Source organism: Colobus angolensis, unplaced genomic scaffold (genome assembly GCF_000951035.1).
Source record: "Colobus angolensis palliatus isolate OR3802 unplaced genomic scaffold, Cang.pa_1.0 Scaffold16, whole genome shotgun sequence".
In the NCBI taxonomy this organism is placed as follows: Eukaryota; Metazoa; Chordata; class Mammalia; order Primates; family Cercopithecidae; genus Colobus; species Colobus angolensis.
In genome coordinates, this window is record NW_012114710.1 from 20366813 (window position 1) to 20388103 (window position 21291).

The 21291-nt window shown below is 37.6% G+C and overlaps 1 protein-coding gene across 3 annotated transcripts; it reads left to right on the forward strand.

Annotated features, from left to right (window-relative positions):
• The first annotated feature begins 1473 nt into the window (after positions 1–1473).
• Positions 1474–20231, forward strand: PEX2 (peroxisomal biogenesis factor 2). Of its 3 annotated transcripts, XM_011937163.1 has the most exons (5): positions 2321–2568; positions 14306–14337; positions 16364–16473; positions 16895–16897; positions 18120–20231. In XM_011937163.1, exon 5 carries the CDS (start codon positions 18137–18139, stop codon positions 19052–19054), a length of 918 nt encoding a protein of 305 aa, XP_011792553.1. In that variant the 5' UTR covers positions 2321–2568; positions 14306–14337; positions 16364–16473; positions 16895–16897; positions 18120–18136; the 3' UTR covers positions 19055–20231. The 3 variants fall into 3 exon arrangements, with proteins under 3 accessions (XP_011792552.1, XP_011792553.1, XP_011792554.1); XM_011937164.1 differs by lacking the exon at positions 16895–16897; XM_011937162.1 differs by lacking the exons at positions 14306–14337; positions 16364–16473; positions 16895–16897 and adding an exon at positions 1474–1634 and having other exon boundaries at positions 2426–2568.
• The last annotated feature ends 1060 nt before the right edge of the window (positions 20232–21291 follow it).

The window sequence follows — 21291 nt, forward strand, 5'->3', positions numbered from 1 at the left end:
TCTTAAAGTCAGCATTTTAAAACTATATTAGAGACATAAATCAATGTCTTATTTACATTTTTATTGTTAAATTATTAGAATCTAAAAGTTGTTAAAAAGCTAAAAGGATATAAAATGCTATTACAAAATATTTTCATCTTTTCTATGTAAAGGTAAAAAAATTCAATTTTAATTTTTTAACTTCTCATAGTTAATGAACAAATTAACTTTGATTTTTTTTTCCTAATATTTTTTAAGTCCACAGCCAAGTTCTAATAAAGGCTCTTAACATGTCACTAGGAATATATAAATTCTAGGTTTAAAATAACTCATGTTTTGCATTTACAGAGGTAAGCATTTACTAAGAAGCAAAATATTCTGTCTTGGTTATTATTTACTTATTCACTGCCTCTGAATTTATATGAATTAGCTCTGAGAAAGTGAGAGCTGTGTCTGTTTTCTGTCTTCACATTTTTATCAACACTGCCTAGCAAAACTCCTGGGCCTCAGAAAGCTTTTGTTAAATAAATGAATGAAAAATAAATATATATTTAAAAAACTGGAAACAAAGCTTCCCTGGAACCTCAGCTCACTAGCTCATGGGAAAACTAACAAGGTATACTGTATCTACAGGTTAAACATTAAAATCCAGAACTTATTTTAAACATTTTCAACAGAATGTTAAGTGTTATATGTTTCCCCGCATTCTGAATGAGATTAAAGTTTCTTGATATCTTTATTATTTTCATTCACTACTGTGTGATGTGCACATGACATACACAAGGCTCTATGAACCAGAGTTTGCATTCTGAAAATGTCCTCTATGTCAAGTCTTTGTGAGTACTTTACCCTGTCCCTCTCAAAAATTAAGTGAAGCACAGCATATGTGTACGCTACCTGAGAGGTGCAGCGTGGTTGGTTTTCTTCACAGTTGCTAAACGAAAGGCCTACTCTTCTTCAGCGAGATTTTTACTCTCTAGAACAGCAGTATCCATAGAAATATGATGGAAACCACGTAATTTAAAATTTTCCAAAACATTCTCATTTTGACATGTAATCAATATAAAATTAATGAAATATTTTATATTCTTTTTCTTTTCAGACCATGCTTTAGAAATCTGGTGCATGTTCTACACTTAGAGAAGACCTCAGTTCAGACTAGTCACTTTTCAGGTGGCCAGTGACCACTATACTGGACAGCTGCAGCTCTAGAAAATCCACTCCCAAACCCCTAAGTGAACTACATACCCTGTCAACTTATAGCTTCTACTCTGTCTCAATTTGTACCACTGTTTCACAATTTGGATAGCATTCGAGTTCATTAATAACTTTTATTTTAGCAAATCTGTTCCATGGGTAGTTTCTGAAATAAAAATACAAGCAAAAAAAAAAAAAACCTAATAATTGTGGTTCTACAGTATACTCTCTTCCTCGATTGTCTAACAGAGCTTTCCTAGAAGTGAGTGCTCCTTGTAGGGACGGAGAGTCAAGACTGGAGGCAAGAACTAAGACGTTCTTAAACCCTGGTACCTGCTGGAATCCTAAAGTGTCTACCATCCTTCAAACCTTAGAACTCTCCAGAGAGACACAGCCATTCATACCACAGAACCAGATGGCAGTGGCGATCCTCAACGCCGGCTACATGTCACTGCCTGGTGAGTACTCTTCCCTCAGACCCCATTCCCAGAAGCTCTGCCTCGACTCCCCACGGGGTAGGCGACCTGGCTGTCCGAATTCCTAAGCGTTACCGGGGAGATCTGAGGGCCTCCGCGGGCGGGAAACATGAGGCCAGACGCGCGCTGCCCCGAAGGCGAGAGCGCATCCGGTCCGCTCTACGGGGTCTCCCGGGAGCGCTTTGCAGGGCGGATGACTGACGGGCCAGCTACCTGCCTTCCTGAGCCTGCAGATCAACAAGCTATCCTCCCTGTGCACACAGGCCCCGAGGGCGGGCAGGTCTCCAAGCGCCGCGCAACTGCCCTAGGCCCGACGCAGCCACCTGCCAGAGGGTTCCCTCCCCACCAGGCCATCCCTCAGCCAGTCCTCCTCCGACAGCGAACAAGGAACCCCAGAGGCACAGAGGCGTCTCGCCGACATCCGGTGACCCTTGCCAGAGGCCCTTCGCGACGTCCGCAAGCAGTGAAAGCCCTGCCCTCACAAAGCCCCGGCTTCCCCTAGGCCCCTTGACATTTGTAGCCTCCTCACTTGCGGCCCCTGACCCGGGACTGACCGGTTCGTGACTCTCCTGCCAATCAGAGACAGAGTTCATCCGGCCAACCGACCAATCACCGCGCGCGGGTGTCCGCTTCGGCTTTTCGTCCCTTCGGCCCTTCGGTTCTTCGGCTTGTCGGCGTTCGCGGCTGTTTGGCCATCCTGGGCCTTCCGCAGCGCCGCTAAAGCGCAGTTCTCGTTGGTGTAACTTTTTCTTTTTCTTTTTTTTTTTTTTTAGCCACTTCCGGCTCCTGCGTCGCTCCGGAAGCCTGCGAGTTCCGGAAGCCTTGGTAATCCAGATTCTGCTAGGAAAAGACAAGCTTTCCAGAGAATGTTTCAGAGAAAGTTACGTGGAGCGTGGGCGTTTCGCAGACTGCTAAGGTCAGTGTCTGCCCCAGAGAGCCGGAGTGCAAACCCGAGGTCTTGTTTTCAGCTGGGAGGTCGTGGAGTTTCACGACCTTGTAATTGTCGCCGTTTGCTTTTTTTCCCTGTTTATTGGCTTCCTGTCTTCCTGGAAGAGGCAAATCAAAGCTTCTGCATTTCGGGAAAGGGAGTGAAGCAAACCTAAATTCCAAAAGATGTTTTTAGGATCGCGCCATTAAAAATAAACACACAGCTGCAGTTGAGCCCCTCTACGTTCCACATAGTGACTTAACAGACGAACTTTGAAATCTTTCTCTCATTTGGAGGTTGTGAGGATATTTACCTCTTATAAAGGGCTTAAAGAATTGAGGATCCAAGCTTTACTTAATATCTGAAAGTTCATGTAAAGTGTTATATGTGGTACAAAAAATTTGAGTATGCTTAGTTTTCTAACATTGTTGAAAGCGCACGTAAAAGCAGTTTGATTTTCTTATGGGGGAAGAGTTAATGAAACGTTTCTGATAAAATTGCTTGCGATAAATTAGTTATATTTCACATTGTCTTTTGATAAGAAGTCTGAATATGAGAAACGTTAACTTTTTTTTTCTGGGTTCTTAAAAATCGTTGTTCATTTATTGAGGTACTATTTTCCACACTTCCCACATTTAGTGAAAGGGCTTTTAGCAAAATGCTAAAGCCCTAGACTGAAGGTTCAAGTCTAACATATTCTGTTAAACTTCCATGATGCCCCTCGGAAATATTTTATCTTGAAGTTTCGGGCAATTAGATGATACTGGGGTGCTCTCAGCACCACAGCTTGTAGTCTAAACACCTTCCCCTAAAGTGTTACCTTTACTTAATCCTGAACAGAGTGAACTTGGGGTGACTCTTTTAACTTACCTGGTCTCACCTATATTATTAATTACTTGTTTCCAGAAAGATTACAGTTGAGTGATCTTGAGCCAGGAAGATACTTGAAAGAACTATTTACAGAATTAAAAAAAAAAAAACCTTCATATTTTTTCTTTAAAAAAAAAATATGAGTAACAGGACATGAAGTGAATACTAGACTTTCAGACTAAAGAGTATTAGACTAAATCAAGAGAGTTGGATTCTAGTCCTGACTCTGGTTGCCTTTGTACAGTTTTACCTCTTGGCCGTATTCTCCTTATTTTTAAAAGTTAGTGTTAGTACTCAAGCTGGGATTTTAAAACTGTTCCATAGGAAAACTTGTGTAGAAATTTTCTGGAGCCATGCAGGGAGAGACAAAGCAAGCCCACCCTCAGGTTTATTTTAACAAGAGCAGCTATTTATGTGTTCCGCTTGAATAACAAGGTTCTTGTTAAGAAGATTAAATTTGTATCTTAAACGAGATGATCTGCCTTTTCTTCTAGCAGTAAAATTCTGTTTTTTTTTTTTTTTTGGAGATTCATTTGTACTCAATGTATGTTTATTACAGTTTTTAAAAATAATATAATCACAGCTAATTTATTTCTAAAAGCTAAAAATATGTCCCTACTCTGTTTAAATTTATTTTATAAATACAAATTTGAAATTGTTTTCTTTATGATCAAAATTAGAATTTATTATTCTGTCTTCCTCATATCCTTTTATTTTAGCCATAAAGTTTTGCGTATATTTGATGCACATAATGATTCTAGCCGTAGGGAGGCCAAATATTTTCCCTTTTACATATTTGGTAGCTGAACGTTAACGGTATTGGCAGGCTTGCTCATCCTTCCATCGATTAAAAGTTCTCAGTCCTAGCCCCATGTTTTTCTCACAACTTCAAATAATTGTAAGTTTCTTTCCCTCTTGCACACCGTCCACATGCTCAGGTTCCTATAGCACAAGGAAAATGTGTGAATATGCATAATCTTTATTTCTGGCCAGAAGTTCTCTCTTGAATTATTTCATTTTTTTCCTCTTTTGATGATCTGAGTTGGACAGCCTAGAAGCAAATTGGATGTTCTCTGTACCTCTTTGCTGTGAAGGGATAACAGTTTGTAAATGTTTCATGTTCCTTTTCCCTTCCTTTGGAATGTACAAGAAACCTCAGGAGAAAAGCCCTAAATTGCTCCATTTGCCCTATGTCTGTAATCTTGCTCTTTAAAACCCAGCCCTGTGGTTTCTTTACATGGAAGTGGAGGCAAGGAAGGGATGTCTAGTATACTCCGCCCTTCTCCCTGTGAGATATTAATCTTCTTCCTAACATATTCCTATCTATACAACAAAAATACCTTGTTCTGTGTTGCTTCTTACTCAATTTAATATATTTTCTTTTCATCAGAGATCTCCCTTCTTACTGCCTGTCAATAAGATGAGATCAAATTCCATCCAAGTTATGTTTTCTTTCTTCTTACTAGTAAAACAAAAACCAAGAACTTCAGTGTAATTTTATTTTGATGATTCCTAACCACTTTTCTTTTTTTTGAGATGGAGTCTGGCTCTGTTGCCCAGGCTGGAGTGCAGTGGCATGATCTCAGCTCACTGTAGCCTCCATCTCCCAAGTTCAAGCAATTCTCCTGCCTCAGCCTCCCGAGTAGCTGGGATTACAGGCACGCGCCACCGTGCCTGGCTAATTATTGTATTTTTAGTAGAGACAGGATTTCACCATGTTGTCCAGACTGGTCTTGAACTCCTGACCTCAGGCTATCCGCCCACCTCAGCCCACTTGTCTTTTAGTGTTAGATGAATGAGTTGGCATTGCCTCTACCTTGCATGTATGTGTTCATAATAGTTAATGTTCACACCTTGGGTTTTTCACCCATCTATTGCCTTTGTTCAGATTTGACATGGTCCTTAGAATGGTCCTTTGACCACATGTATAGAGAGGCAGGGAGAGGGAATGTAGACAAGATACATCCCAAGCAACAAGGAAAACTGTATCTCATTCCTTTAATTTCTTTCCCCATCTACAGTCCTGACAGCTTAACTGGCAGTCTGGTCTTTTGAATGATCTTGAAAGGGAAAAAGATTTCTTTTAAGTTCTGTGGGATTAAATTTGATCCAAACTTAGCAAATATCCATTCTACTAAGTGTATTTTGTATGTGCTACAGTTTTTCTAATGTTTACCATAAATTTACTAATTACCAGCTTGACTTTAGATGGGTTGTTAATCTTCTCAAGTCTTAATTTTTGTCTTCTTAAAATGGAGATGATAATACTGTACTTACTGTGTTGTGAAATTAAATGAAATAAAGAATGTAAAGAAAAGTTATAGTGCCTTGTACATGATATATATCACATGGTAGTTCCTCCTATTCCATTGCTAATGGCTGTTTGTTCCTTTGGGGATATGTCCGCATTCTCTTGTACCATAAAATGTGCAATTAAATGTTTGTTTCAGTTATTTTCAAGTCATTTAGAATTCTTAAGCAATTAGATTCTAAAGCCTGTTTTTAAATTTATAGAGTATTTAAAGATCTAGCTGCTCATTCATTTCATATGTGTCTTGTTTGTTCATACTTGCACTACTATTTTTCCCATAGTTTATGCCTATACTCTTAGTACTTGGCCTCTTTAAGGTAGCCCCATCTGTGTGACCTGTGGTACCATCCTAAAGTGTTTATCTAACTTTTGGGTCCCTCACCGCATTGTCAGTATAGGACACTGGTTTGGAGCTGGTTCTGCCCCCTCTGGTCATGGGATTTTACACAAGTCATCTAATCTCTTTGCGCCTTAATTTTCTTGTTTTAGAACAGAAGTAATAACAGAACATCTTTGTTAGTATTATAAGGATTAAATGATTTAATATTTAAATTTGTACCTGGTAATTAGCTATAGTAGTCACTTGTTAGCATTCAGTAACTGGTAAGTGTTATGTGTTTTCTCTGGTTGTAAACAAGTTCATTGGGATTATCTTCCTTAGTGGTTCACTGTTACTCTCTATGAATACCGTCTCTGTCTCCTGTGTCCTGCTCTGATTTCTCTATTCCTCATGTCCTATATTGCTCTTTTGCAATTAGAAATAGCTGTTCTTTTATTTTTTTCCCTTTCCTTTCCAAGATTTCCTAAAACAGTTTATGTAAGGATTCTAGATAGGTAGGTAAATTTACAGTTGCTTTTTTTTTTTTTTAACCAATGAAGAGTGTAGTGTAATAAAATGACTTGTCTACAGTCACACAATCTGTTCGTGAACCTGGGCTAGAATACAGACCTAATCAGAGGCAGTTTAACTCTGCTTTCCCCAATATTCGCTTCAACATCTGTTTTTTATTTTCACAATAAGCATTCTCAGACTCAGAAGTATCAGGTTTCTGAAAGAAAAGAAAAATATGGGTGCCATGCTGTTATCTTAAAAATATACTTATAAAGCTAGGCCCAAGTATTGGAAATTCTTTTCTAAGGTTTTAAAAAAGTATTTTGTGCTAGTTTTAGATACTTGAATAACTATATTGTATATGAGATAAGTAAGGCACTCAGTTGATTGTATACGACTCAATATAGTCTTGAGTTGTGTTGAGTTTCCTCTTCTCCCCAAATGGGAAAAAAAAGATATTTTTCCCTCTTCTGGGGCAGGTTACTTAACCATTGTCCATAGTTTTAAGAAATATGTGCAACTTTGAAGTTTATCTTTCAGATACATTTTAGAAGTGTTTTGTCATGTACCCACTACCACTTCAAAAAGAAAAATCCTCTTTGGATTTTGATGAGGCAATGTTCGTTGAAGTTAAAAGTAATTTAGAGGTCTATTGGACATAACACAGTTTTAAAATTTCACGTATCTTGGCTATACCCAAATGAGCACAACTGGGATTTACAACATCAGATGTCTATAAACTATTAAAACTTAGTTTATGTATGATGAAAGAGAAGAACAAGAAAATAGTGACAAGGCACTTAGCAAGTCTGTGGCAGAAGTGGGATTTGAACTTAGAGTTGTTAGGCCTGTTCACAGTGCCAGAGGTCACAGTATTCTAATGGGCTTCAACGATAGCCTTTTTTCTTTTGCCCATATTTGAAATGTGTTCTGGGAATCGGTGTCCAGTTAAATCCCTCTTTGATGCATGTCCCATTTATTAGTATTGATTTCAATACAGTGGACAGTAAATCTATCTGACTATACAAAGAAAATAAAATGGTAGGTTATAGGTTCAAAACTTAAGATATCTAGTCATAGAATTTTATTCATATAACCTCATAATACGAAATGCTAAGTTTAACATTTTCAGAAAGAGAAAACAACAAACGTGGTCTCATCCACTTTGATTGCTAGAACATTTAAGATAGTGTGGCAGTGACATTTTCATTCTAAAACTTAGTTTATTATTGTGGAGATGGAAAAGAATAGCCTGGCAGGGGGTGCATGAGTGGGTATGACACCATAGAGATTACTTGAGTATCACATGTTTCTGCTGACAAAGTTTACAGGACTGTAAATTTAAATGCAGAATTTTTGTAGGCAGTATGCATTGACAAATATGCCTAATGGTAATACATCTAATACTGAGAGTCTTGAAACAGGTCAATAATAATGTGTGTATTGATAGCAGCGATGTAGGAGATGTTACATGGTATTATAGCTAAAATCCATGTTATCCCCTTAATCATAATTACGTTAATATTGGCAGGCCCTTGACAATACCCACATTATTATTGATAGATTTCTGTCAATAACATGTTTTTAAAGAAAATATATTCATTCATAATTTGTACTATACTCAATAAAACTATAAAATACATCCTGAAAAATTCCTTCTTCCTCAGTGAGATATAGTCATTTGTTTAGTTTTTGGAATGTGATATAGATGGCAAAGTTTTTATTTTGGGGTATGAAAAACATAAAAGGAAAGCATGAGTTATTTAAGGGATAAGGTTATATATTGCTGCTCTTAGTAAATAATTTTTAGTTGTCTTTTTCTGTGAAAGAATAGCAGTGTGACATGTTTAGTGATAAAATGTCAGCAGGAGACCCTTTTAATAGTTTTTAGTACTAGATCATTTTGTCTTAAACATATTTATGTGACAAGTTAATCACACTAACTCTAGTAGATGCTATACTTTTTATCTGGTCTTGATTTTGCCTTACGCATCTTTTTCACATATCCTTAACATGGTAGAATCCATCACTAAACACTAAGATTATTTAGTGCCAATTATAATTTTAGTTACATATTTTTATATATCTCTTTGCATAACCAATAAATGTATCTCTCCCCTCCCCTGGGTTAGCATTTTGGAATCTTAAAGTTAGTGTAGTTCGAGAGTTGCAGGAGTGGGTGGGTGGCTGGTAGGATTGTGTATGAAAAGATAGAATAGAAAAAAGCATTGTTTGGTTTGGCATTTTGGAAAAATCAATTAGAATTAAATTTAATGGTGATGGTTTCAATTCAAAGCAATTCCTACTTTTTTAAAAAAGGAGTTAGCTTGTAATTTTTAAAAATATTCAAGTTTGAGCTTACATTTATAAAACTAAATACTATTTTACAATAACCAATAATATAGAAATTGTTAAACTTACTTAAATTCTTGAAAGTAAAGTCAAAATAGACTTACCAGTGGTTGGACATGGGTATTGGCAATCCTTGTAACAGAAGTCAGGAAAGTACTAGTTTACCAAAGGCATTGGGAATTTTTGACCCAAAAATGTGAAGGGATAGTATAGTCTTCCTCTTGATTTCCATGGTTCTTAAGTAAGTTAAATTACTTTGACTTTTCCAGGAAGTTGTTAGCATCATAGGTAGGCCCTTGAATTGTTGCAGGAATCCTATAAATCTGGTCTCCCAGAACGGCAGTTTTTCTTTTCTTCAGTTTTATTGAACTCTGCCATCAGATTAATCTTTTGAAATTTATATCCCATTATGTCTCTTCTCTTCAATGATTATTCATGCCCACAGAATCAATACAATTTCCTTAACACAGGTTCTTTTTACAATGTGGCTAGGTTGACACTTCAGTCAGTCTCTCCTGCTGGCCTGCTTTGGTCATGGAAGATGACTTGTCTGCTTCCAGATAACAGATTTAGCCACATTAATGGGAGTTAAATAACCAAGGATGAAGCTCATGCTGCAGCCTGTCTCCATATGTCCCAGCTAGGCTATGGTCAGGAGCTTGCACATTTCTGTGCTTTCACACAACCTGTTCCCTTACCTTACATACCATTTTCCTCGTTTCTGCCTGGGAAGTTTTGTGATCCTTTATAATGTTTTTATGTTTTGGGATCCATTCTTCACTTCAGAGATCAATGACCAGTCCTGATTTTCTATGTCTTTTAAAATGCTTCAATAAAAGGAAGTTAGCTGAATGTTTAGATTTAATCTCTGGTACCTAGGAGAATGCCTTGTATTTGTTAGGTGTCCAATATATATTGGTTACATTGAATAAGCATTTGTCAGAGAATTAGAATTCACTAAAACATAAACTGCTTACACTATATTGGGAATAATTTTATGTAATATAAAGTTGTTTGTGGCATTTGTGCTTCATACCTATTATAACAAATGTTGTACCACTGTAGAGGGAAGAAGATTCCATAATTGGGTTAGTTGAATTTCTAGTTATTTTGATTTCATCATTTTTTTCTACTCCTTGGCTGCCCTTTTCTAGAGAGTATTATAGAATAGCTGTACCTGCCAGAAAGAGAGGGGTGGGGTGGGAGTGCATGCGATGAGGAAGAACTGAATGTAATATGCTGGTGATGAGCACAAGGTTGTGTGCTTGTATTGGACTGCCTGTACCATGTTCTGTGCAGCAAAGTACCCTAGCGTCAAATATTGTAAGTGTGCATTCATGAGGTTTCTTTATTTTAAGATAACAGGCACAACTATGTTGATGGGGCTAAATAATCACGGGAGCAGGTCATGTGGGAACCCATCTCTTTTCTCAGTCCACACTGTCATATCCTTTCGGACAAGGTGCAAGTTAAGTGGACAATGAGTTCCACTGAACCATATGTCTGCCCACTCCTGCCTGGCCCCTCCCACATGCACACAGAAAGGTGACATCATGTTCGTGGTTTAACTGCCACAATTTATGTCTTAATGATGTCAATATTTCCTGGAAAAACATTTTGATACAGGTTGTTTGAGGCATTACTATGACTAATAGTGAAGGTTTCAGTTTTTTGAAATGAGATTTGCCAAAATTAGTTTGGGGCCTGTTACTTTTCATGCCCATCCCTAGCCAAAGCAACAATAATGTAATAAATAATACTGCTTTATGGCTTCCAGACCACTTTCATAACATTATCTGATTTAATCTCAACAACTTTGTGAGGTAGCTGTTATTTCCAACTTTTAGGAGAAGAATCCGAGGCTAATGAATTTTTTTAAGATCACATAGCAAGTAAGTGGCAGAGCTAGAACTTGGGCCCAGGCCTGTTTGATTTTAAATCTGCTTTTTCCACTCTATGACAGATGCCTAAAGAAGAATGTAGAGCCTGGGAGAAGTATTCCACTTTAATGAACTATGATGTGTAATAGACAGTGTCTGTTCTATGTTTACAAAAAAAAGAAGTCACAAAAATGACTAAAATGTTGGAAAATAAAACCTAAAACAAAAAATAGAGAAATTATTCATCTGGAGGAGCAAAGGCTGAAGAACAGTTTAATAATAGTCTTTTGGTCTATTAAAGAGTCTTACGTAGGGGGAGAGCAAGCCCAGCTGTTCCTAATCTACACTGAGGCCAGACCTGGGGAGAAAAAGAAGAAAGAAAAAAATGTTAAACTGTAACAGAAGGGATAAGAAAGAATTTTTTGATAATAAGTATTGTTAAATATTGTATTGGTTAAAGACTGTTTTAGGTCTCCTTTTCTGGCAGTCATTAAAAATTCCTATTTTCACCAAATGTTTTTAAGTGTGATTCCTCCAAAAACAAGAGACTTGAAATATATGATTCTTCTGAGAAACCACTCCCTGTGACCAGTTGCTCACTAAATATCACTAAGGAACCTGAGAAAGAGATACAGTTATGCTTTGCTTATCAAGAGGGTACATTCTGAGAAACACATAGTTTGATTATTTCATCATTGTGCGAACATCATAGAATGTACTTACACAAGCCTACTTCGTATAGCCTAGTTCATACCTCATTATGTTTTACTGTGGTTTCTTCTGGTTTGCAGATACTGCTTTTACAAATTGAAGGTTTTGTAGCAAACCTGAGTCAATCAAGTCTATCTGAACAATTTTTTTCCAACAGCGTGTACTCAACTTTGTGTCTCTCTGTAACATTAAGGTAATTCTTGCAGACTTTTTTTTATTATGATATTCGTAATGGTGACCTGTGATCAGTGGTCTTTGTTATTACTATTGTAACTGTTCTGGGGCACCACGAACTGTATCTATATAAGATGGTGAACTTAATAAATATTCTGGGGCACCAAGAACTGTTTCCATATGAGATGGTGAACTTATATTCTGGGGCACATAGTAGAATCCTTCATTAAACACTAAGAACTGGTATCCATATAAGATGGTGAACTTAATAAATATTGTGTGTTCTGACTGTTCGACCGACTTGCCTATTCCCTGAGACACAACAGTGTTGAAATTAGGCAGATTAAAATGAGCCTACAAAAGCCTACAATGGCCCTTTCACTGGAACAGGTGTTCCAGTGAAAGGAAGGGTTGTACATCTCTCTCTTTAAATCAAAATCTAGCAGTGATTAAGCTTAGTGAGGAAGCCATGTCAGAAGCCAACACAGGCCAAAAGATAGACCTCTCATACCAAATAGGCAAGTTGTGAATGCAAAGGAAAAGTTCTTGAAGAAAATTAAAAGTGCTCCTCCAGGAAACACATGAATTAAAGAAAGTAAGCAGCCTTGTTGCTGATGATGTGGAAAAAGTTTTAATGGTCTAGATAGAAGATCAGACCAGCCACAAAATTCCCTTAAGCCAAAGCCTAATCCAGAGCAAGTTCCTAACTCTCTTCAATTCTTTAAGAGAGGTGAGGAATCTGCAGAAGAAGAGGTGGAAGCTAGCAGAGGTTGGTTCATGAGATTTAAGGAAATAACCATCTTTTATAATATAAACATGCAAGCTGAAGCAGCAAATGCTGACATCAGAGCTGCAGCAAGTTATCCAGAAGCTCTAGCTAAATAATTTATGAAGGTGGCTAGGCTGGACAATGTATTTTCAAGGTAGACAAAAGCCTTATGTTGGAAGAAAATGCCATGTAACACTTGGATAGCTAGAGAGGAGAAGCCAATGTGTGGCTTCAAAGCTTCAAAGGACAGACTGACTCTCCTGTTGGGGGCTAATGTAGCTGATGGCTTTTAAGTTGAAGCCAGTGCTTATTTACCGTTCTAAAAATTCGAAGACCCTTAAGAATTACGCTAGAACTACTTTGTCTGTACTTTATAAATAAAAAAAAAAAAAACAAAGCCTGGATGACAGCACATCTGTTTGCAGCATGGTTTATTGAATATTTTAAGCACACAGGTGAGACCTGCTCAAAATAAAGTATTTCAAAATATTACCGCTCATCGATATGCACCTTAGTCACCCAGGAGCTCTGACGAAGATGTACAAGGAGATTAATGTTTTCATGCCTGCTATCACAGCATTCATTCTGCACCCTGTGGATCAAGGAGTAATTTTGACTTTTATATCTTATTTTTTAAGAACTACATTCCATAAGGCTGTAGTTGCCAATAGCAGTTTCTCTGATGGATCTGGGCAAAGTAAATTGAAAACCTTCTGGAAAAGATTCGCCATTCTGTGTACCATTAAGAACATGATTCATGAGAGAAGGTCAACATATCGACATGAACAGGAGTTTGTAAGAAGTTGATTGTAACCATTGTGGATGACTTTGAGGAGTTCAAGACTTCAGTGGAGGAAATAACTACAGATGTGGTAGAAACAGCAAGAGAACTAGAATTATAGTGGAGCCTAAAGATATGACTGATTTGCTACAATCTCATAATAGAACTTGAATCGATGAGTTGCTTCCCCTCTTTTTTTTTTTTTTTTGAAATGAAGATCATGCTCTGTCACTCAGGCTCATGTACAATAGCACAGTCAGCTCACTGCAGCCCCTCAATCTCCTGGGCTCAAGCAACTCTCCCGCCTCAGCCTCCCCTTAGTAGCTAGGGCTACGGGTGCATGCCAGCATGTCTGGCTATTTATTTTTTTATTTTTTTATTTTTTTTATTTTTGTAGAGACAGTGTCTCCCTATGTTGCCCAACAATCCTCCCTTGGCCTCCCAAAGGTCTGGAATTATAGGTATGAGCCACTGCACCCAGTGAGTTGCTTGTTATGGATAAACAAAGAAAGTAGTTTCTTAAGATGAAGTCTACACCTGGGGAAATGCTGTAAACATTGTTGAAAAGATAGCAAAGGATTTAGAATATCCCATAAACTTAATTGATAAAGCAGTGACAGGATTTGAGACTATTGACTGCAGTTTTGAAAGAAGGTTTACTTTTGGTAAAATGCTATCCTTTAGAAAGCTTCGCATGCTACAGAGAAATCTTTGATGAAATGAGTCAATCCATGCAGCAGACTTTGTTGTTGTCATAAGATATTGCCACAACCACCCCAGCCTTCAGCAGGATCAGTCAGCAGGCATTAACATCAAGGCAGGACCCTCCACTATCAAAAAGATTACAACTCACTGAGGGCTCAGATGGTTGTTAGCATTTTTTAGCAATCAAGTAATTTTTAATTAAGGTATGTACATTGTTTTTAAGGCACAGTGCTATTGCACACTTAATTGATTGCAGTATAGTGAAAATACAAGTTTTATATGCATTGGAAAACCAAAAAAGTTGTGTAACTTACTTTATTGTGATATTACTTTATTGCAGTGGTCTGAAACCTAACCTAGAGTGTCTCTGAGGTATGTCTGTTTTCTTATGTGATTCCGATGAACTCACAAGTTTGAAAACCACTAGACTAGAGGAACAGAGACCACAGGACTGTGATGGTGAAGACCACAGTTTAGATGGATTAGAAGTCCAGAGATATATGTGTCTTTATCATAGACAAATATATGTTAGCAGTTAAAAACTAACAGAATAAGATTATGTTGTTACAAAGAAAGTTGAATGTGTTACAAATAGACAAGATCTATCTTGTTTTGAATCACTGCCTTCTTGATTTTAGTACTTACATAGATCAAGTAGATTTAAAATAGGTTAGTTTTACCAGAGGGGCATCAGACTTCTAAAATTCTACCCAGATTTTTTCTGTCATATTTATATAACTGCCTACTGAACTTTTCCACTTAGATGTCTCGTAGGAGCCTCAGATCTTTAACATTGCATGTATTTATTATCTTTCTGTTAAAACCTGTATTGCCTCATGTATTTCTTGTTTCAGGGACTTGGATCCCTATGACTCAATTACTTAAGTCAGTTTTTCTTGGCTTATTTCTCTCTAAATAGTGTCACTTCTACCACCTCATCACTTTCAAAGATACCCTTTTCTCTCTGTCCCCACTGATACTTTTCTAATTTAGGCCATCATTAGTTTCTCACCAGATCATTTTAACAACCTGTTAACTAGTCTCTATGTTTCCAGTCTTTTCTCTCAGCCTCGAATCCATTCTTTCCTCAGAGTGGTCAGAACAAGCAGTCTAAAATGTAAATCTTATTAGTTCTTTGCGTACCACTATTGAGGGCTTCCCATTACCTTCTTCATAAAATATAGCCTCCTCAGCTTGGCTTCTAGGGCCTTTAGGACCTGTCTCCTGCTTCTTTCCAGCCTTATCTCATCTGTGCACCTCTAGTCCTTAGTACCTACTCTTCCCACCATTGGCAATAATATTCTTACCCTCCTTTACCAGGCTGACATGCTAATACTTCAGGTGGCTGCTTAGGTATTTCCTTTCCCAGGAAGCCTTCTCTGACCTTCTGAAGTATAGTTGTAACCATAGTGCCCTGAATTTTCCCTTGCAGATCACTGATCACACCTTATTGTAATCACCTGTTTATTTTATATAGCCCACCCTTACTTTTCTCTCTCGTTCCACAGTAGACTATAGGCTCCACAAGGGTTGAGACAGTGTCTTGTACCATTATATCACTAGCTCTCACATTAACAGGTAAATAACAGATGCACAATAAACATGTTGAAATTAGTGAAATTAGTAATAATCATCTTTCTGGATATGGTAATTTGAAATAGTTTTAAAGGGTAATGGATGGGAATTTATATTTTCTATCCTTCACACATCCCAGACTTTCATCCTGTTCATTTATTCATTTATCTAGTGCTTGTAGAGTGCCTTCTGTATACCAGGAACTGAGATAGTTGTTCTGATTCAACTGTGATAAGGCTCAAATAATCTTTACAACAGTGCTTATCCTCTACTGGAGGAAATAAACGATTTATAAGTAGTTTATGTACAGTAGATAGAGGCCAAGAAAGAGAAAGAATAGCATGCCAAGGGAACAACTCGATGGGCAGCTACCCAAATTTGGAGTCAGAAGGAAGTGATGTCTGAGCCAGTACTTAAAAACTTAGTATGAGTTTTCAGTTAAAGATTGGAAACAGACTGTTCCACACAAAGGGAAAAGACAGTGAAGTCTACTGGTGAACAAAAAAAGGAGATACTTTTTGACTCGATATGATGCGTAAAGAAGGAAAGCAAGCTGGGAGTGGATTTGGGGAGGTTTGTGTGTTAGAACATTGGCATTGTGGGGAATGCACTGAAGGAGGCAGAAGGTAAGGTAGACCAATTTGATAGAATCCATGAGAGAAGAGAGCAGCCAGAATTCAGGAAAAGGTTTGCGGGGGATAGGGAGTGACAGATGGATTAGGAAAAATTTTGGACCACGTATCAACAGTCCTTGGCAATGGATTTGATTTGTAGAGTGAGGAAAGGGAACTCCCTTTCTAACTTTATTCTTTTTTGTGTGTAGCTTCTGGCAAGTATGAGGCAAGGGTTTCACAGAAGAACTTGGAGCAAAAATTCCCACTGCCATAGCTATAGGCTGTCCAGTCTTGAGAGAGCTGCAGGAACGGGAAAACCGTGAGATCTGCCCAGAAGATCATTGGCATTTATGGTGAGAAGCATTCCTGTTGTATATCTGGTTTGAGAGAAAAATAGCACCAAACAACCTATTATTCAATGATCATTTTTATTTCTTGGACTTGAACTTATTAAACATGTAGTCTTCTGCCACTAAGTCTTCTGGGATGCATGGGTAAATTTAGAACTTCCCTCTCGAAAACATCTTCGGTTGTCAAAGATACTCCCAGTTTCAAGAAGTACAAGTTTATTTTACCTTCTAATAAATTGTGTTTATCATCTTTTTACTAAAAATCATAACAGAATAGAATGTGAAAAGACTTTGAAGGTTGTTTTAACTCCAGCCCTTTGTTTTATCAGTGAAGAAACCAAGGCATAGGTCAGGGTCGGGGAAATGACTTGTCAAAGAATACGTGAGCAGAGCGTGGCAGTGAGCTCCGGCAGGATCCATGCCTCCTTCAATAACTGTTCTTTCTGTTAGTGTATTGGCCTTTTAAAGGCCTAGACATGATAACCAAGCCCAGTGTGGTGATAGCCCATTTTAATTTTTTTGTGTTTTTTTTCCCCTAGCTTTATTGGAGTATAATTGGCAAGTAAAAATGGTATATATTCAAAGTGTGCAATGTAATGATGTATTTTCTTTGGTAATGGGTGGATTTGCCAGTTAATAATATTTAAAATATCTGAACTGGTTTGTATACTGGATTATAGCAGTGACTTGGTGTTTTAATTATATCAGCTTGCACATAATACGTATATGTGTATTGAATCAGTAATATATGTGTATTTAATCAGTAAGCTGTACCTAGCTAACCATTAATCAGCTCTTACATTTCATTTAAGCTTTTTTGCCTTTAGCACCAATTTGTTTCCTTAGTGTATTTATGACATTATTGTGGTATATATTTTTATATCATAGCTTTCTTAGAGTACTGTATGATGTATACATTTTTAGTACGTTAATAATGTTATTTCTGCACTCTTGTTCCTTCATACTAAGATTTAGTACTATTTATTTTCTGCAATAGTGTGATAGAATAGTAACCATGTATTGTTCATTTATTTTTCTTTTTAACTTCCTTTACACATATAAAATGTATTTGAGAAATCTTAAATGACTTGCTGAAAAATAACACCTTTGGAGTCAGTAGAAGTGCTAGAAAATAAACTGAGGTCTTGACTTAACCATCTATTACAATGTTCTATATAGTTGTTGTATTTATTACCTTCCAGTATCTCTTCATTAGTCATGTTATTCAGCCTCCTTTCTGTTAACTTCAGGATTTTGGTATCTCCCTGCTAGAATATCTGACCAAAGAGTATTGCTTAGAAGTATATTTGTGGAAAGAGGGTACAGATTTTGTTTTGTTTTGTTTTGGTTTGTTATTTCTTTGATGAGGAGGGCCAAGAAAAAAGAAAAAGAAATTAATAAAAAAAAAAGGCAGGGGGAGAAAGAAAGGCTCTGAGAGATGAGACAGAAGTTTCAAGTAAGAAATGATTATCCGCTGTACTGTTTTAGGCTACTGAAAGGCTCATCTCTTTTGTATCCTGTGTAATTTGTGTATGACAGTTTCCAGGCATAAGTTGAGGGGGCTGTACAAGATTGCAACTCTTTGTTAATGTTCTTCAATTGTGTTTTTTCCTAGAGACCTTTAGAGAAGACATGGCTTCCAGAAAAGAGAATGCAAAGAGTGCAAACAGAGTGCTAAGAATAAGCCAGTTGGATGCGCTTGAACTAAACAAGGCCCTGGAGCAGCTAGTTTGGTCTCAGTTTACTCAGTGCTTTCATGGATTTAAACCTGGGCTATTAGCTCGCTTTGAGCCAGAGGTGAAAGCGTGCTTATGGCTTTTCTTGTGGAGATTCACCATCTACTCCAAAAATGCCACAGTGGGACAGTCGGTTTTGAATATTCAGTACAAAAATGATTTTTCCCCTAACCTGAGATATCATCCACCCAGTAAAAATCAAAAAATCTGGTATGCTGTTTGTACAATTGGTGGGAGGTGGTTAGAAGAACGATGCTATGATTTGTTTCGAAACCATCATTTAGCATCATTTGGGAAAGTCAAGCAGTGTGTGAATTTTGTGGTTGGACTTTTGAAATTAGGTGGACTGATTAATTTTTTGATTTTCCTTCAGAGGGGAAAGTTTGCAACTTTGACAGAACGTCTCCTAGGCATTCATTCTGTATTTCGCAAGCCTCAAAACATACGTGAAGTTGGCTTTGAATACATGAATAGGGAACTTCTCTGGCATGGTTTTGCTGAATTTCTGATTTTTCTCTTACCACTTATCAGTGTCCAGAAGTTGAAAGCCAAGCTGTCTTCATGGTGTATCCCTCTTACTGGTGCACCTAATAGTGACAACACATTAGCCACCAGTGGCAAAGAATGCTCTCTTTGTGGAGAGTGGCCCACTATGCCTCACACCATAGGATGTGAGCATATTTTCTGTTATTTCTGTGCCAAGAGTAGTTTCTTATTTGACATGTACTTTACTTGTCCTAAATGTGGCACAGAAGTGCACAGTCTGCAGCCACTGAAATCAGGAATTGAGATGTCAGAAGTAAATGCTCTTTAGAAACTAAAATTGCTTCCTCTGAGGAAAAAAATGCACCATGTTTAAATTCTGAATATTAGTCATCCTAAGTAAACCTTTTATGTATCCTTTATAAGGAATGTGCTGCCTAGCCACTGTCTTCTGCTCCTTTCCAGTCATGACTAAATTCTGATCACTGGAAACCATGTGATTCTAAACATATTATGGAAATGTTATTTAAATCGTTGCATTCAATTTTTAATGTCAAGAATAATGGACAGCCTTTGTCAGGTGACTACTAACAATGCTTCTTCATTGTACTACTTCTTAAAATGAGGTTGGATTCTAAAGATAAAGATTTTGGAGACTCTGGGATGAGTGTGCATTTATTTTCAGAGATGACATAATATGATAATGTGACAACTATAAGACTGTTGTTTTAAACCTTAAGACCTGATGCCTCAGTTGTAATTTTTTTTTTTTATTTTTTGAGACAGTGTCCCGCTCTTATCACCCAGGCTGGAGTGCAATGGCGCAATCTCTCTCACTGCCACCTCCGCCTCCCGTGTTCAAGCAATTCTCCTGCCTCAGCCTCCTGAGTGGCTGGGACTACAGGTGCGTGCCATGACGCCCAGCTAATTTTTGTATTTTTAGTTTCACCGTGTTAGCCAGGATGGTCTCGATCTCCTGACCTCATGGTCTGCCCACCTTGGCCTCCCAAAGTGCTGGGATTACAGGCGTGAGCCAGTACACCTCAGTTGTAATGTTACGCTTTTCTCCGAAGCCAATTTTTAAGAAGTTCAGTCCTCAGCTGTCTGACCCCTCCACAGTTGGCTTTATATTCAGAAAGTAAAAATTACTTAAGGCAGCTTGGAAGTGAGGCCTGGGAACAACTGGGGGCAACTAGTATGAACAGCACTATTTACAGGTCTCTTTCTCTTGCCTTTGATTCAGAGCTCTCATTCTCAGTAAATATTGATAGTTTTATTGAAACAAAAGAGTTCTTTAGCGTGGTAATAATACAGCAGCGCATATCAAGATAATTCTGTATCGTTCACTCCTTTTCTCTGCATTTTTTTACTTAAAAATAAATTTAGACTCTTAAAATTGTATAGAATTATTAGCTTGAACATTGAATTATCTCAAGTCTTAACTAGAATTTTTATGAAAAACAGTTTTTAAATGTTTTTAAATAAATGTCTTGCTAGTATGGTGGAAATACACTGCCAGTTCATTTTTCTCTTCATCTTTCATTGAAAAGCACTCAGGTGCCAGGTACTGACATAGCCATTGGAGGCACAACACTACATTAAGCAGGAAAAAGAAAGTTACCTTCGTGGAGTTTACATTCTGTGATTGAATGAACTGTAAGTTTAATTTAGATTCAATTTAGCGTAAGATACCGAAGAAGTTTTGTAGTTTGAGGTAAGAGTATTTTACATCTTAAGAGCTTTCCTTCTTTTGCCTCCTGTAATTTTAAAACATTATTGGAGAAAACATCAACAGTTCAGGAAAAAATATAAAATCAGCTCTCCCACAATTTTCTGAGAGAGATCATCACTATATTTTGCTATATTTGTAGATTTGTTGCACATACATTTCTTATCTACAAAATTATAATGAATATGCAATTTTGTTATTTTTGAAAAATAGCATTTTTTCATATGCATAAATATTCTTCAAAAATATTTTAGGACTGAGCACAATGGCTCATGCCTGTAATCTCAGGCTCCCTATTTAGGGAGGCTGAGCCCAGGAGTTTGAGGTCGTTTCTAAAAAAAATAAAATAAAAATATATACAAACGTCTTTTTTTTTTCTTTGGTGAGAAAGGGTCTCACCCAGTCACCCAGCTTGGAGTGCAGTGGTGCGATCATGGCTAACTGCAGCCTTTCCCTCCTGGGGCTCAAGTGATCCTCCCCTCTAAGCCTCCCAAGTTGCTGGGACCACAGGCCCATGCCACCATGCCTGGCTGATTTTTTGTAGAGATGAGGTCTCACTTTATTGCCCAGGCTGGTCTTGAACTTCTGGGCTCAAGCAGTCCTGCTACCCTGGCCTCTCAAAGTTGTGGGATTACAGACATGAGCCACTGCACCCGGCCATAATATATTTTCAAAAGGCTATGCATATGCCATCGTATGCCTATTCCTGTTCTTATTTAACCACCGTCATAGAGTGTTTAGGTTCTTTTCACTTTCTGTTGTGAATAATACAATGATGAATCTGAGTTCATTAAGTGAAGAGTCCAGCTGCACACTACAGGCCCAGTCTGGATGTAGGT